Source organism: Paramisgurnus dabryanus, chromosome 8 (assembly GCF_030506205.2).
Source record: "Paramisgurnus dabryanus chromosome 8, PD_genome_1.1, whole genome shotgun sequence".
In the NCBI taxonomy this organism is placed as follows: domain Eukaryota; kingdom Metazoa; phylum Chordata; class Actinopteri; order Cypriniformes; family Cobitidae; genus Paramisgurnus; species Paramisgurnus dabryanus.
Genome location: NC_133344.1, coordinates 42,463,824 through 42,480,083, shown reverse-complemented (window position 1 = coordinate 42,480,083; position 16,260 = coordinate 42,463,824). Strand labels below are relative to the sequence as shown.

Below are 16,260 nucleotides of genomic sequence, written 5' to 3'. Positions count from 1 at the left end.
TGAAAAGGGGAAAAAAATCAAGTATGCGGCAGTCCTGTGGGTGAAAATGCCTTGTTGATGCTAGAGGTCAGAGGAGAATGGGCCGACTGATTCAAGCTGATAGAAGAGCAACTTTAACTGAAATAACCGAGGTATGCAGCAAAGCATTTGTGAAGCCACAACACGCACAACCTTAAAGGCGGATGGGCTACAACAACAGAAGACCCCACTGGGTACCACTCATCTCCACTACAAATAGGAAAAGAGGCTACAATTTGCACAAGCTCACCAAAATTGTACAGTTGAAGACTGAAGAAAAATGTTGCCTGGTCTGATGAGTCTCGATTTCTATTGAGACATTCAGACGGTAGAGTCAGAATTTGGCGTAAACAGAATGAGAACATGGATCCATCATGCCTTGTTACCACTGTGCAGGCTGGTGTAATGGTGTGGGGGGATGTTTTCTTGGCACACTTTAGGCCCCTTAGAGCGCACTCACACTATCCAAACCAAACCGCGCTCGGGCGCGTTTGACCCCCAAAACCTGGTTTGTTTGACTAGTGTGATCGCTCTGTTCCGCGCCCGGGCGCAGATTGGTTAATCGCGCCACGGCCGGGTTGCAGAGGTGGGCCGGAGCGCGGTTCACTTGGGCTCAGGCGCGGAAGGCTGTGGTGTGAGCGCTATCGCGCCTGAGCGCAATTCAAAATGTGAAGACGTCAGTTGCGCGACCTCTCACCTTCATCTGCCTCCGTAAAACCCTTTTGATGCAAGCAGCAGGGTTACGTAAATGTCCGAGCTGCACACGTGATAGATCAACTAAGCAATATGATGACATGTGAGAGGGCTGTCTGTAATCGCGCACCAAACGACTCCGAATACAAAACACAGACTTATCATTACAGTGGGTTCCAGTGTTAAGAAAGAGCTTTACTTCCTGCTTTTTTCAAAACAACGCACCTTAATTACGAAAGCACGCCCGGACTTGGATCGATAAAAAGTACAGTGTGAGTGCGTGCAACTGGGGGAGTAGGGAGGGGTGACAATCGCGCTGGGGCATGGTTTGGTTGGGTTTGGATAATGTGAGTGCGCCCTTAGTGCCAATTGGGAATCATTTAAATGCCACAGCCTACCTGAGCATTGTTTCTGACCATGTCCATCCCTTTATGACCACCATGTACCCATCCTCTGATAGCTACTTCCAGCAGGATAATGCACCATGTCACAAAGCTCAGATCATTTCAAATTGGTTTCTTGAACATGACAATGAGTTCACTGTACTAAAATGGCCCCCACAGTCACCAGATCTCAACCCAATAGAGCATCTTTGGGATGTGGTGCAACGGATGCCCTGGATGTGCATCCCACAAATCTCCATCAACTGCAAGAGGCTATCCTATCAGTATGGGCCAACATTTCTAAAGAATGCTTTCAGCACGTTGTTGAATCAATGCCACATAGAATTAAGGCAGTTCTGAAGGCGAAAGGGGTTCAACACAGTATTAGTATGGTGTTCCTAATAATCCTTTAGGTGAGTGTATGTTCTGTACTGTATATGCTGGGATGTATCTATAATGTTTACATTCATACACTCATACAACAAGCTTATATACCCTGTATGAAATTACATGAATGATAGACTTCACTCATATTATCTGTATGTGTTTTCAGGATGCTCATGAGTTGGGAATCAATGCCGTGAGATTCAGTACCAGATCAAACCTGCTGGCTACAGGAGGAACTGACAGAGTTATTAAACTCTGGGATATTGAAGCAGGTACATCGCAAAATTTATCTGGCTAAATCACATTTTATCAGCTTTAGTTTAAAAACAAAAACAGGTTCAGTTAGGCAACTACACATGCTTTTGTTCCTAAATGTGTTTGCTGGTTACCACCACCAGATGTCAGTCTCCTGAAAAGTATAGTTCCTCATCTCATCCAGTGTTTTGACTTGTGAATATGAGCACCACAAATCTCTAACCCTAAGCATTAAACTATTGCACACACAGTCTGTTCCCAGAGTCATATTCAGAAATCATGATGAGTGTTTTTAATTCTAGCCAGTGAAGCTTACAAACCACCAAAAACAACATAACGGTAAAGCAACATGGTGAAAGGCACTCTAGCCTTGTGAAATTTAAGATAAAACAAAGATCTGTGTGTAGGAAATGAGTGATCTGTGATGTGCCGTATTAATGAACACACTACAGGAAATAGTGAATATTAATGAGCTTTTTGTCTTTACAGGAACTCTACAGAATAGAGGTACACTAGATGGAAGTAATGAAGGGATTACCAGCATTGAGTTCGACCCTACGGTAACACATGCACACATTCAGTACGGTTAATTTTGAGCTAAAACATGGTTTGTTCATTGAATCGGGCTGTATGCAAGCGTGAGTGTTGTGCTGTCCCTTACGTAAAAGAAGTTTATTGAAGTGTTCAATAAGTATTCTTCTTTTAAACTTAAAATAAGAAAGTATACTTTCAGTTTACTTTTTATGTACTTCTCTAAAATGTACTTTAGGTAATTCTCAGAAACATACTTAAATTGTACTAAAGTATACTTGAACTATACTGACCGAAATGTCTAAGTATATTAGGCCTATACTTGTTTACTGACATATACTTAAAAGTATAAAGTAAAAATGCAACAACGAAAGCTACATCAAGAAAGCTGCAAAAAGCCATATGAATAGCCCTGGTGACAAATAAATATACTTTATTGTATTTCAAGTATATTTAACTTTGCAATAGTACATTACAAATATACTTAGAAAGAAATGTACCATATTTGAATATATTGAAAGTATGCTTACAACATATTTGCTTACAATTAAACTTTTAACATATTTCAAAATAATTATAATTTAGTATATTTTGTAAAAGTACTTGGAAAAAATATACTTGGAGTTAAAGTTCTGTGCAATTTTTAAAGGTATACTAATTTGAACTTATTTTAAAGTTTATTTTAGGTACACTTTATCTGTTAAAGTTATCAATGCACTGACAGCATATTTATAAAATACATTATTTAGCATCCTTTAGAAAAAGTATATTTTAAGTAAATTTTGAAAGTATATAGTGTACAAATGTATATTATCTTTATGGAGATTCTTTAGTGTTAGTAAACTAGAAGGTTATTAATTTTGTGCTGCAGGTATACTTGCAAGTATTCTTTTACTATACTTTTAGTTAACTAGTGTACTCATACTGAAAGTGTACATGCAAGTGTTCTGTTAGTGTACTCTTAGTAAACTAGTAAGTTACTAATTGTGTGCGGCAGGTATACTTGCAATTATTCTTTTACTATACTTTTAGTTAACTAGTAGTTTACTACTCAACTTTACTTTACTTTAAGTGAACTTAACATCATACTATAAATATGTATATATATTGCATATAAGTAAAATACAATGTTCCTGTGTATTATTTTTTATACTTGACATATACCTTTTATTTGTACTTTCAATTTGAAGCTAAATCTTTCGTATTCTATCAGTGAGCTAATCAAACAAAAATAATAAATACAAAAATTATATATATATAATGGGACACTACAGTGGGAATAAAGTAATGGATAAAGTAATGGAATAATTTACAAATCTCATAAACTTATATTTTATTCACAATAGAATATAGAATATCTATGCCTATCTTGACTTCTGAGAGACACTGCTACACTTTTTATACCCAATCATGTTGCCAATAAGTTGCAAATTGGTCCTTTAGTTGTTCCTTATATGTACATTTAACTTTTAAACTGTTATTGCTACCTGTCCCAACTTTTTTGGAATGTGTAGCTCTCATGAAATCCAAATTGAGCCAATATTTGGCATGACATTTCAAAATGTCTCACTTTCAATATTTGATATGTTATCTATATACTATTGTGAATAAAATATAAGTTTATGAGATTTGTAAATTATTCCATTACTTTTTTACTCACAATTTCTACTGTGTCCCAACTTTTTCTGATTTGAGGTTGTATATATATATCTATATATATGGCTGAACCCCCTGAATATTAACTTTCGTTCTGGACTCCATTTCCCATAATCCCGCATACCTGGACTGATTAGTCTGCCACCTGAAACTCATTGGACAGCCTATATAAACTCTCTTCAGTGAGTGCAAAGTCTTGATTTGTACCGGCTGTCATTGCTGAGTGGTTTGCCTGCTTGCATATCTATCTGTATTTATTGATCTTTATCTGTTTAACCTGGTTTATGAGTATGTTTGTTGCCTGCCCTCACCCTTTTGCCTGTTTCATGACTACGAGATTTGCCTGCCCTACATTGCTGTGTTTGCTGTTGTTTGATCTTGCCTGTTGGAATACGAGTGTGTTTAATAAAAACCTGCAGATGGATCCTCAGTGTCAAAGTGCTTTGTTACACAAGCAGTATACAATAAGTAACCTACTAGTTTACTAAGAGTACACTAACAGAACACTTGCATGTACACTTTCAGTATATGACTAGTAAACTACTAGTTAACCAAAAGTATATTAAAAGAACACTTGGAAGTATACCTGCAGCACAAAATTAGTAACCTACTTGTTTACTAAGAGTACACTAACAGAACATTTGCATGTACACTTGAAGTATAAGTCTAGAAAACTACTTGTATACTCATGAGTTCACTTGCAGTACAAATGAAGAACTAATTGTGCACTAGTTGTACACTTAAAGTTGACTACTCTTACACTTATAGTACACTTAGAAGTATACTTTTATATACTAAAACTGGGCCAATTTAGTCCCAAGCGGTATTCAAGCAGTACACTTACAAGTATAATACTAGAACATAAATGTTAGTACACTTACCACATAAAGTATACTTAAAACTATACTCCAACATTACTTAAGTATACTTAATAAAATGAACTTGAAGTATACTTCTTTTTCATAAGGGTGTGTTAAGACCTATTTATACTTTAGCTTCTAGTGTACATCTTTCTACTGTGTAGAAATTTGGCTTAAATGGATTGCCCTTGTGTTATTAAGAAACTCAAAAGCCAGTGCTGTTTTTGTAGTGCAGTTTTATGCACTTTTACCATCTTTCAGCAGCTACGTTTTTGCCCATGTTAGCACCATTAAACATGAATGCATACAAATGGCACTATAAGCAGGTGCAATTTCTCATTTGTAGTTTGTTGCAGTCTTATTAATCTAATATTTATTAACAAATATGATCTCAGTATTTTGCAATGGACTGATATTGAGCGTGTATTAGCGTGCTGTTGTGATTTAAGAGCTCTCTGTCTCTGAAGCATCTTTATTAGTGATATTAGACTGATTTAAAAGTTGATTTTGCTGTGGTTACTCCTCTAATGGATTGTGGGTCATTGTGCTTTTTCATCAGGGCACTCGGATTTTAGCTGCGTCATATGACAAGTCAGCTCTATTTTGGAGACTGGATGACAGCGTTCCCAAGGTAACAGATCTTACCCCTCACCAACCCAAAACCTCCCATGTCTGAGCCTGTCTCTCTGAATTATAGGGTAGCATCAGTAGATGAGACGGATCAGAGTCAGACATTTTATAGATGTCTGCTGCTGTGCCTGCTTAGATTTTCATATTTATTAATATTAACAAAATGCGTCACTGGTAGATTGTGAAGATTATGTTTTACTTCTCTAAATATAAAAAGTGTGATACATCAAAATGTATTAATACAAAATACAACACACACAAGCACACATTCTCAATTTACAGAGTAACTTAAAGGTATTGCGGAGGATTTTCTTTTTCCGGGTGGATCATCAAGACTATTGGTCCTCCTAGTTGTCAATCAGGAGTGTTGCGCAATTGCATTTTTTAAAAAAAATGGAAAAGGCGGTTCTTTTCTAAAATTCGAGAAAATCCTCCGCTACACCTTTAAGTATGGATTGTTCACCCCAAAATTAAAACGTTGTCATTATTTACTCACCTTCATGTCGTTTGAACCTTCAGTGTCTTTCTTTGTTCTTCAGAGCCCAAATGCAAATTGTTTTTTGGGTAACCCCCTCAGTCACCATCCACTCCCATAATAAGCAAAAATACCTTCAAGCTTCAAAAAGACCCAAAATAACTGCACTCGACTTTTGTTTTTAAGGGTCCTGCAGACATTTAAACATCCTAAATCTAATGATTTAAAACAACAGAGAATGTGCACTGAAAGAGATGTAAATCTGCATTTACGTTTTAAAGAACAAAGAAAGACATTGGAGGTTCAAACGACATCAGGGCAAGTAAATGATGACAATGTTCATTTTTGGTGAACTGTCCCTTTAACAGGGATGTATTGCGTAAAAGGAATGACCCAGATATCAAATACAAACAAATACAAGTGTTACAGACAGGTTGACATCAATAAAGAGGACAAATAAAACGCACAGGACATAAAAACTAGGACAGATGATTTAAGACACTTGTATCTATGTGTCATCTTTAATCACATCATCTTCTGTTGTTTGTTGTGACCTGACACACAGCACAAACATAAACACAAATCTGCACTGGGCTATTTCAAGAAGTGTTTGGGTCAAATGTGAACATTTTTAGATTCATTTAAACCTAATGGTTGGGTTTATACGTATTTTACCCAATCATGGCTTGAAACCCAGCATTTTTGAGTATCCTGTCTTAATAAAGCCATGAGAAATAGCATATCATGCAAGGACTTCCTTACTATCCATCTCATTGAAGATAACAGCAAGCTATTTTAGCAAGATGCTATTAGCTCATAATGATGTAACATCAATTATTCATTTCACCCCAGTATAACTGTAATGGAGATGTTTGATTAATTTCATAAAATATGTCACAGATCTTAAAAACAAGAAGATGAAAACATTATTCATAACGAAAATAAGGCATGTTTTCAGGACTCTTAAAGGCGGGGTGCATGATCTCTGAAAGCCAATGTTGACATTTGAAATCACCTAAACAAACACGCCCCAACCCCAACAGAATCTGGACCTTCTTTTGATAGACCCGCCCCACACATACGCAACCCAGGCAACGATGTTGGTTAGTAGACACGCCCCTTACTGCTGATTGGCTACAAGTGTGTTTTGATACTCGGCCCGATTCCTTTTTCCAAAGTGTTTTTCAAAAATCTTGCACTCTGCCTTTAAAGGAATAATTTACCCCAAAAATTTAAATTATTTAAAATTTAAATAATGACAGAATTTTTCTTTTTGGCCGAACTGTGCTTTTAAGAGTAACATTTTAGGTAAATGATAATGTGTGAAAAAAGAATAGAAAAATTATTAGGTAAAAAATGTATTGTATAATGTCACAACACAGTTACTAAATAATGTTTTATTCTCTAAGCAAAAGATCATTTATTCTTTATTTTATTTTTGGCCTGTAATCTGACCAGTAAGATAATAAAGTTTATTTATTACTGTATCATTGCAGGTTACATTGACAGGCCATTCTCGTAAAGTGACAGCAGCCAGGTTTAAATACAGTCAGAGACAGGTGGTGACAGGCAGTGCGGACCGAACCGTAAGGATATGGGATCTCCAGCGAGCAGCATGTATGTGTCACACAAAACACACTTTTATGCATAGTTACACCTTTTGCATATGTATTACACGGCACATTAACATAGACGTGACTTTATTTCCAATGAAATTTTATTTTTCCCAGTTAAATGTCAGATCAGCATAATCCATTTCTAATTTATTCTGGATCTTGTTTTTCTCTTTGTACTACATCCAGGCATACAAACCATTGAAGTGTTATCTTACTGTAGTGATGTTGTGTGCTCAGAGTACTTCATCATCAGCGGCCATTACGACAGGAAAATACGCTTTTGGGACAGCAGGTAAGAACAATGAAACTACAGCAATATAGCAATTTAATAAAGCAAGCTTGTAATTTGTGATCATTATAGCATCTTATTACACGGCTCGTTGGAATGATTACAACATTCCAAGGTTTTTTCTTTTTATATAACTACCGCTTAAAACTAATAACACACCGCTGAAAATCATTTTGACATGTACAGTTTAATATTACACAGAAAATAGATATAAATATGTCTTTTAATAACATGTGTCATTATATTTACAAATAATTTAACCAAATAATGTGTTTGTGACATTTGAACGTCTAGTCTTATCTTAAAACCGAAAGTAAATGGGTTTTCCTCGTGGTCTGCATACGTTAAAAATTATTAATAATTAAGTTGGTATCCTAAAAAAAAAACTGTGCTCCCTGACATCCAGAAATTGTGTAAAGATTAGAGCTTTTCATATTTGAAATATGCATCAGGCAGTCAATGAATGTTCATGGCCACACCGCCTTACGTTGAGACTAACATCTGTTAAATCTCTGAACGTTGCCTATAGAGAGGCGTCATTTACAACTAGGTTGGAGGAGTTGTAATGTGTATTAAAATTACTTAACATCAATCAGTCAGTATGTTAATTCATGGTTATAATGTGTATGTTTAGTGGTTAGTAAGTGCAAACAGTATGTTTGGGTTAGGGTTGTTTGAGTTCTGTGTGAGCAGCTTTAATGTATAATGGATTTCTTGTTGGCGATATCAAATGGCAAATGTGAATCATGTCTGTAGACCTCCACAGATGGACAAGTGTCGTAGAAGTGTTTTTATGTGTGTTTGAGAGAGATAAAGTTACAGAAAACAAGAAATGAAGTGTTTGTGGGTGAAGGTCAGGGAAGATGAGTCACACCTGATCCACGTACGCCACCTATAGCTGCAAATCCAAATCTATTTCTTCTGTTATCCATGATGATTGGGATCGCAAGTGTTTTGTTTTTTCTATTCAAATAAGTAGAGACAGAATAGTCTGGAAATGTTATCCTTTTTTAATAAAGGTGAGAAAACCCATAACGCACAGACAGTGTGCAATTTCCTAGGGGACCTCAAGAAGACTTAAAATAAGACAAGACAAGCATTAAAATAAGCCACCTTTCCAAAAAAACAAATTCTCATCAAAGGTCATTCAGACTGTTTGTTGTCAGAATCCATTAAGAGTCTGATTAAAAAATGCTCACTTAAAAGAAAACACTTGGAGGGTTTTGCATCTGAACTCTTTATATACTTGCTGTACGTATTTATCTCATACTCAGATTATTGACAATCAGACAATCAGAATTGTTGGTGTGCATGTAAGCGTAGCCAATCAAGACAATTTGACATCATAAATATCTTAATTGCTATAGTGATATTCACAGCAAACAGCTCTTGTTTTTGATTAGTTTATTCTGAATAATGTCCTGCTGGTATGGAAACCAAAAGAGATTAGCCTCAGGTGCGTGTGATATCATCCAGACAGCATGTTAATGCTTTGGTGTGAATGTGTGAGATTGGTCTTTCGAAACAACTCGGTCATACTGGCAGGACGTGTTTCATGTGGGTTGGCAGTTCTCCCTCAAAGGCGTTTGTGCTGCTCTGCATGAAATTAATTTTGCAGATGTGATTTTATCTGTAGGCTAAAGGTTTGATCCTTTGGGTTCAATTAAAGATTATCCCTTATTTTTTGGATGGGTAAACTATTTATGGAGGAATTTTAAAAGACAAATCTCTCTGAACCTGTAGAGAACATATAGGGGTCAGATTTCACCACAAAATCAAAAGAATAGCAAAATTCCATTGTGCTCATAGAAAATAAGCCTTTTTAAAAACTTGCAATATTATATTTTTGTCGATTAAGCATATTCTTTAAAGGGACATTGCACTTTAAAAAAAAAAAGTTCATTTTCCAGCTGCCCTAGAGTTAAACATTTGATTTTTACCGTTTTGGAATCCATTCAGCTGATCTCCGGGACTGGCGTTTACACTTTTAGCATAATCCATTGAATCTGATTAGACCATTAGCATCGCGCTAAAAAATAACCAAAGAGTTTAGATATTTTTTCTATTTAAAACTTGACTCTTCTGTAGATACATCGTGTATTAAGACCGACAGAAAATTAAAAGTTGTGATTTTCCAGGCAGATATGGCTATGAACTATACTCTCATTCCAGCAAAATAATATGGCTGCAGCAGGCGTAGTGATATTACGCACGGCCTGAAAATAGTCCCCTTACTAGTAACTTTCAATAGCAGGGGACTATTTTCAGGCAGTGGGTAATATCACTACGCCTGCTGCAGCCATGTTACATCAGCAAAGTAACTACGAAAGAGTCAAGTTTTAAATAGGAAAAATTTCGAAACTCTTTGGTTATTTTTTAGCGCGATGCTAATGGTCTAATCAGATTCAATGTATTGTGCTAAGCTATGCTAAAAGTGCTAGCGCCAGACCTGTAGATCAGCTGAATGGATTCCAAAACGGTAAAAATCAAATGTTTTAACTCTAGGGGAGCTGGAAAATGTGCATTTTTTTTAAAAAAAAAGTGGAATGTCCTTTTAAGTATAAACCATGTTAATTTTTGGCAACCGTTGTACCTGCTGTATGGCCCAGTTAACAAATACATAAAGAAACCTATTTTTCTATTTGGCACCTATTTAGCCTGCAAGCAAGAGGCTATGAGATTGTAAGGACAGCTATACACTAGGCTGCTACACAGTATTTACAAACATAAACATCTAAAAGATGTTGTCTACGAGAAAACATGCCAATAATAGCACTACTATTTGTGGAACCGAACGAAAGTAACATGCTGCTTTTTATAAATATAAGTTATGCAGTTGGGTAACACATAAACGGGCCCGGATTGGCCATTGGGAGGACCAGATGCTTTTTTTCTCTTGTCATGCCACTGGGGTGAAGGTTGCTGTCCCTAGACTGCCATCACTTACAATATTATACAGTCCCACTTGTGTAATTTGCGGGTGGGATATGACCCACCGCTTTATGCCCAAGTTAATTGTGTCCCGATGGACAGGCCGTTTTCTTATGCTTTTCAAAGCGCTCGCCTGTGGACATGAGTTTTGTTTCAGACAAATACTATATTTGAGTGTAGATTTTAAAATAAACTTGAGTCCGACTTGATTTGTAATCTTAAGATCCACAATTTTTTAACAATAAAAATATATGGGAAAACCCTTTTAGTAGTTTTTGAATCAATTTAAAGGTATAGCGGAAGATTTTCCCGATTTTTTAAAATAAGCACCCTCTTTTTAAAAAAATGCACATGCGCAACACTCTACCTGCTCCAGAGAGGGAACGCCTATCAAACGTGTGCACGAGAAAGAGAGAGAGCATGCATGAGCCTAGTTCTTCTCTTTGCTCTGTTTACAAGTTTCTGTCGGATGTTTAGCATGTCTGCGCGGTTCTTGACTTGTGCCAGGGCTAGCATCTTAATCATAGCTTACATCAACTTTTACTAGCAGTGATTTTAAATGGATTTCTCCCAATAGCATGCCAAACTTTACCTGTCGAGTAGAAACTTTGCGTGGGAAGCCCAACCTGTGCTTTTAGTGCACACCAGCGTGTGAAATAGTCTGCCAAAAACACTCTGGTCTTGTTTCTTTCTTCATAGTCTTTTCTTTTCTTGTCATATAATTCGTAGACACTTTTTCTCTTGTGACCCTCAGGCATTTAAAAAAAACACGATGAGAACAGGAGCTTCAATGAATGGCTTAAACCGTAGCCCCCCACACATATACACCCGATGTGCAGAAAGTGAACCTAGGGATGAGCACGTATGACAGCCTTACGTCAACATATCATCAGAATGATTGACAACTGGGATGACCAATAGTCTTGATGATCCACCACGAAAAAGAAAATACTACGCTATACCTTTAATTAAATAATATACCTTATGGTAGGGCTACACAATTTTGGGAAAAATCATAATTGGAAATTATATATTTAAAAAAAATACAATGAATTGCAAGGCTGCAGAGTACAGTGCACTTTTGCAGACTAATGTAGGCTACTGAGGATTTAATGCTATTATTTTAATATAGTCAGTCTGAAGTCAAGTGGGCCGGTCTAAGGGATAAAACTCCAGGGCTGAAAATGAGTCCCACTCTAGCCCTGCACATAAAACAACACTTTACAAAAGGTTTCTATTTGTTACCATTAGTAAGCTACAGAAGTTAACCTGAACTAATAATGAACATTACAACATGTATTAATCTGAAACTATCATGAAATGAAAATAAATCGTTTTTTTCTCAGTATAAATACGTTTGTAGGATATACTGTACACTCACCAGTCGAATGCTTGTTAACACAGTAGACTGCAAAAGACATGGACGTAGTGTCTGTGACGACACCCATGGTTTTCTGAAGAGCATTTTTGAAACCCAAAGTGGGCAGAGCCGGCCGTCACCATCTTGGCAGTGTGTCACAGTGTGTCACTCCCTGATAACAAAAAATGGGCTAGGAGGTGGAACAAGGATGAAGCTCAGGTTCCTGGTTTACAAAACCACACCCTGCCAAGCTTGATGGTAGTGACAGCATTGGCAATCCACCTGTCACTCAAATGGCCACGCCCTTAATTATGCAGTAACTTGATATAGACTTGATATAAATTACAAGAAGGGCAAAATTAGCTATATAAACCAAAACCACTTTTTGTACAAAGTTTAAACATTTTTTTACTGCTGTAAAGTTGGACATTTAAATATGTGATGGGGTCTATGGGATTGGCTCCCTTTTGGCGTCACTTCTGTGGATTTACTAGAGAGACCATAACATTGCCCCTTGGATTACACAAATTGCTTATCAACCAGTCAAATGGCAGCAACTTTAAGCATCTTTACATGGTGAAGATGACTTGCTGTTTAAACCAAGTATCAGAATTGGGATGAAAGGGATTTAAGTGACATTTACACATGGAATTGTTGTTGGTGCCAGACAGGCTAGGCTGAGTACTGGTGGTGATGTTGTAATGGTGTGAGGGATATTTTCTTGCCACAGATTGATCCCCTAAGTACCAACTGAGTACCAACCTCTATGACCACAGTGTACCCATCTTCTGATGGCTACTTCCAGAAGCAGGATAATTCCCAGCACCGTGTCACAAACTTCAAATAATCTTAGACTGGTTTCTTAAACATGACAATGAGTTCACTGTACTCCAATGGCCTCCACAGTCACCAGATCACAACCCAATAGGGTGGTGGAACGGCAGATTCGCATCATGGATGTGCAGCCGCCACTATGCAGTTACTGCGTGATGCTACCATGTTTATATGGACCATCATCTCTGAGGAAGTGTGTTGAAATGCAAATTTAGAAGATGAACATTCAAAACTTACAGTTTGTCACATGCAGTAAAAAATTCTTGATATCAGACATTTGTTAATACATTTACTAGTTCTTATATGAGGAATGGCACATGGTGCACTATAAGGGGATAATGGAGCTGTATTGCACTGACATCAACCATATATTTTAAGGTCAAATAACATATGAAGTAGTCAATAAATGTAAAAGCATGGAGCTGTGCGTTAAAAATTATCTTGATAAGTAAACAAGCATTTTTAGTTTAATCTGAACAGCTGTATTTGATTTATTAGCGTGATGACGTAACCACAGCTTACATAACCTATTACTATAATAATAGTGTTGCATAATTCTTATGTCATACCTCAGGTGGTGATACCATTCTACTTTATTTTATTACAGTATGAATAAAGTTGCTTTGGAAATCACTGCTTGATAGTAAAATCATCCCAGTTATAATGCGGTTCATTTGTTATGTAACCCACGTTATTTAGGATCTCAGTGGGTTTCGATTGCATAGATTAGATAAGAGGGGTAAAATAAAAGCACCAAGGATCTTGGTCCACCAAAGTCCCGTTTCCACAGGTCACAAAGCATGATGGCGAATGTAACGGACAATATGGATGACGCCATAGAGAGCCATTATTTACACCCCGGCTCAGTCCTTGACATGTCTCATTCAATCTCAGCAGTGGCAACTGAGAGCCGACGGCTCGCTTGTCTCCTAGCAACCGTCAGCCCACATAATTGTCTCTCTTCTCATCTTGTTGTAATGGGATTTGAGCATTTATTATGTTATTTGCTTTTTTCGTCATGCAATACAGTACTTCTTGTAATTCTACTTTTTTTGTGACAATAAAGAAGTACAGGCTCAGTAAACATATCTTGTAAACATAACTATAACATGTTTTAATAGGCAATAAATGCTTGACACCTGTTTGTTTCTGTGCTTAGTGTCTTGTGGAATGCTGTTTGAATTTGGCAGACGTCATAAATCTTGAAATCCCTGATGTCATTTTTTTACCCTTGCCGTTGTCCATATGATAACGTGTTAGAATATAAAAGGAAAAAGCAGACTGTGGCTTGAAAGCTTGCTTGAAATCTGCTGCTGCCTTTTTTCACTTCACAAGTAAATCACTCATGGTGTGATGGGACGAACCATCATGACATCAATCTTCTCAAAGACTGTAGAGAGAACTGGTGCTGTCAGATTTCAGATTTTCAAGGGAAGCGGATAGGTCCTTAGCATCATTATTTGATTTGTTGTAATACGTGACACAAAAATAACATGACAACGACTTTGAAGATGGATTTTCAATAGGGTGACCTTTGGATATTATTTGTTTCTTGGGAATTAAACGCATGACCTTTGCACTACTGATGCCAGGCTCTATTATTTGAGCTACAGAGACATCACATTGATGGTTGGCTCAAATATTACATTTACACATTGATCAATGATGCTCATACTGCTGAGTTTGAGTCTGGTTTGCCTCCTTTAATGATACCATTCTACTTTATGTTATCGTTCTATCTATTAAAAGTAAAAAAGCATCATGATGTGAATAACAATGGAAGTAAAATATTTGGCAGCAGTACTGAATCTATATACTGTAGCAACTATCTATTTTAATGCAGCATTACACTGAAATTATTAATAATTATTAAGGTAGTAGTGTCCTGGGTAGGGTTGCACCAGTCGTTCGTAAGTTCTTACTTAAACTGGGACGTAAAGTCCAAACTAGAGGCTTAGTAACTACTAGCTAGTTTATAACTAACTCTTTACTTAATTCGGTTGCACCACTTGTTCTTAAGGAAGAACGTAGCTAGTAGGTCGTAAGCTCTCCATAAAGTAATGCGTTGTCGCATAGAATGACGTTTATTTTCCTTAACCCAATCACAAGCCTTATAATGGGCAAGCAGGAAATAGTCTGAACAGTACGTAATTTCAAACTCATTCTTGTCTCGCCTAAACTGAAAGTTAAAAAAAGACGTTAAAGCATATGTTATCGAACTCAAAACAATACACTTTTAATTGAAAATATATATCCCACACATGGAAGAGAAAATAAACAGGAAGAAATTTTAAATCTTATTTTAATTGATGGATACACAGAAAATTAAACAGTTCTTGAAAAGTCGTTGGCGAATTTGCGGCTCTTCATAATTAATACGAGCTCATCGATGTTATATAATCTGGATGACATCTTATTCCAAACGTTATTCATGGACAGGGGCTTCCGTAAATATTTAGTTACAACGTATTGTTACGCTTAAACTAAGTTTAATGGTGCAACGCAAAAACATTTAGTAGTGCGTAAGTTGTAACTTAGTGCCTATTTACGTCGTAACTAAGCTACGTTGTAACTTACGCACAGCTGGTGCAACCGGCCCCTGTTCTACATGTACACATACTGTATACACTTACTTGGTACTAGGGCTGCATAACGATTAATCGCAACTAATCGTTTGTAGAATAAAAGTTTTTACATCATATGTGTGCGTGCACTGTATATAGTAATTATGTATATATAAACAAATGCACACACATACAGTACATAAAATATATTTATATATAATATAAATTATATTTAAATATAAAATGTATATATACATGTAAATATTTCTGAAATATATGCATGTGTGTGTATTTATACACTCACCTAAAGGATTATTAGGAAGATCTGTTCAATTTCTCAACCAATCACATGGCAGTTGCTTCAATGCATTTAGGGGTGTGGTCCTGAACAAGACCATCTCCTGAACTCCAAACTGAATGTCAGAATGGGAAAGTAAAGTGATTTAAGCAATTTTGAGTGTGGCATGGTTGTTGGTGCCAGACGCGCCAGTCTTAGTATTTCACATCAATCGGCCGACTGATTCAAGCTGATAGAAGAGCAACTTTGACTGAAATAACCACTCGTTGAACCAAGGTATGCAGCAAAGCATTTGTGAAGCCACAACACGCACAACCTTGAGGCGGATGGGATACAACAGCAGAAGACCCCACCGGGTACCACTCATCTCCACTACAAATAGGAAAAAGACGCTACAGTTTGCACTAGCTTACCAAAATTGGACAGTTGAAGACTGGAAAAATGTTGCCTGGTCTGATGAGTCTCGATTTCTGTTGAGAC

General features: G+C 36.8%; 1 protein-coding gene across 1 annotated transcript in view; it reads left to right on the top strand.

Annotated features, from left to right (window-relative positions):
• LOC135771555 (protein Atg16l2-like) overlaps positions 1-16,260 on the top strand; it is a 37,422-nt gene that overhangs the window by 10,057 nt on the left and 11,105 nt on the right. Inside the window, exons 10-14 of the mRNA XM_065281853.2 lie at positions 1,648-1,753; positions 2,226-2,296; positions 5,343-5,414; positions 7,385-7,505; positions 7,691-7,796. Coding sequence (XP_065137925.1) covers positions 1,648-1,753; positions 2,226-2,296; positions 5,343-5,414; positions 7,385-7,505; positions 7,691-7,796 — 476 coding nt within the window. The remainder of the gene's footprint in view (positions 1-1,647; positions 1,754-2,225; positions 2,297-5,342; positions 5,415-7,384; positions 7,506-7,690; positions 7,797-16,260) is intronic.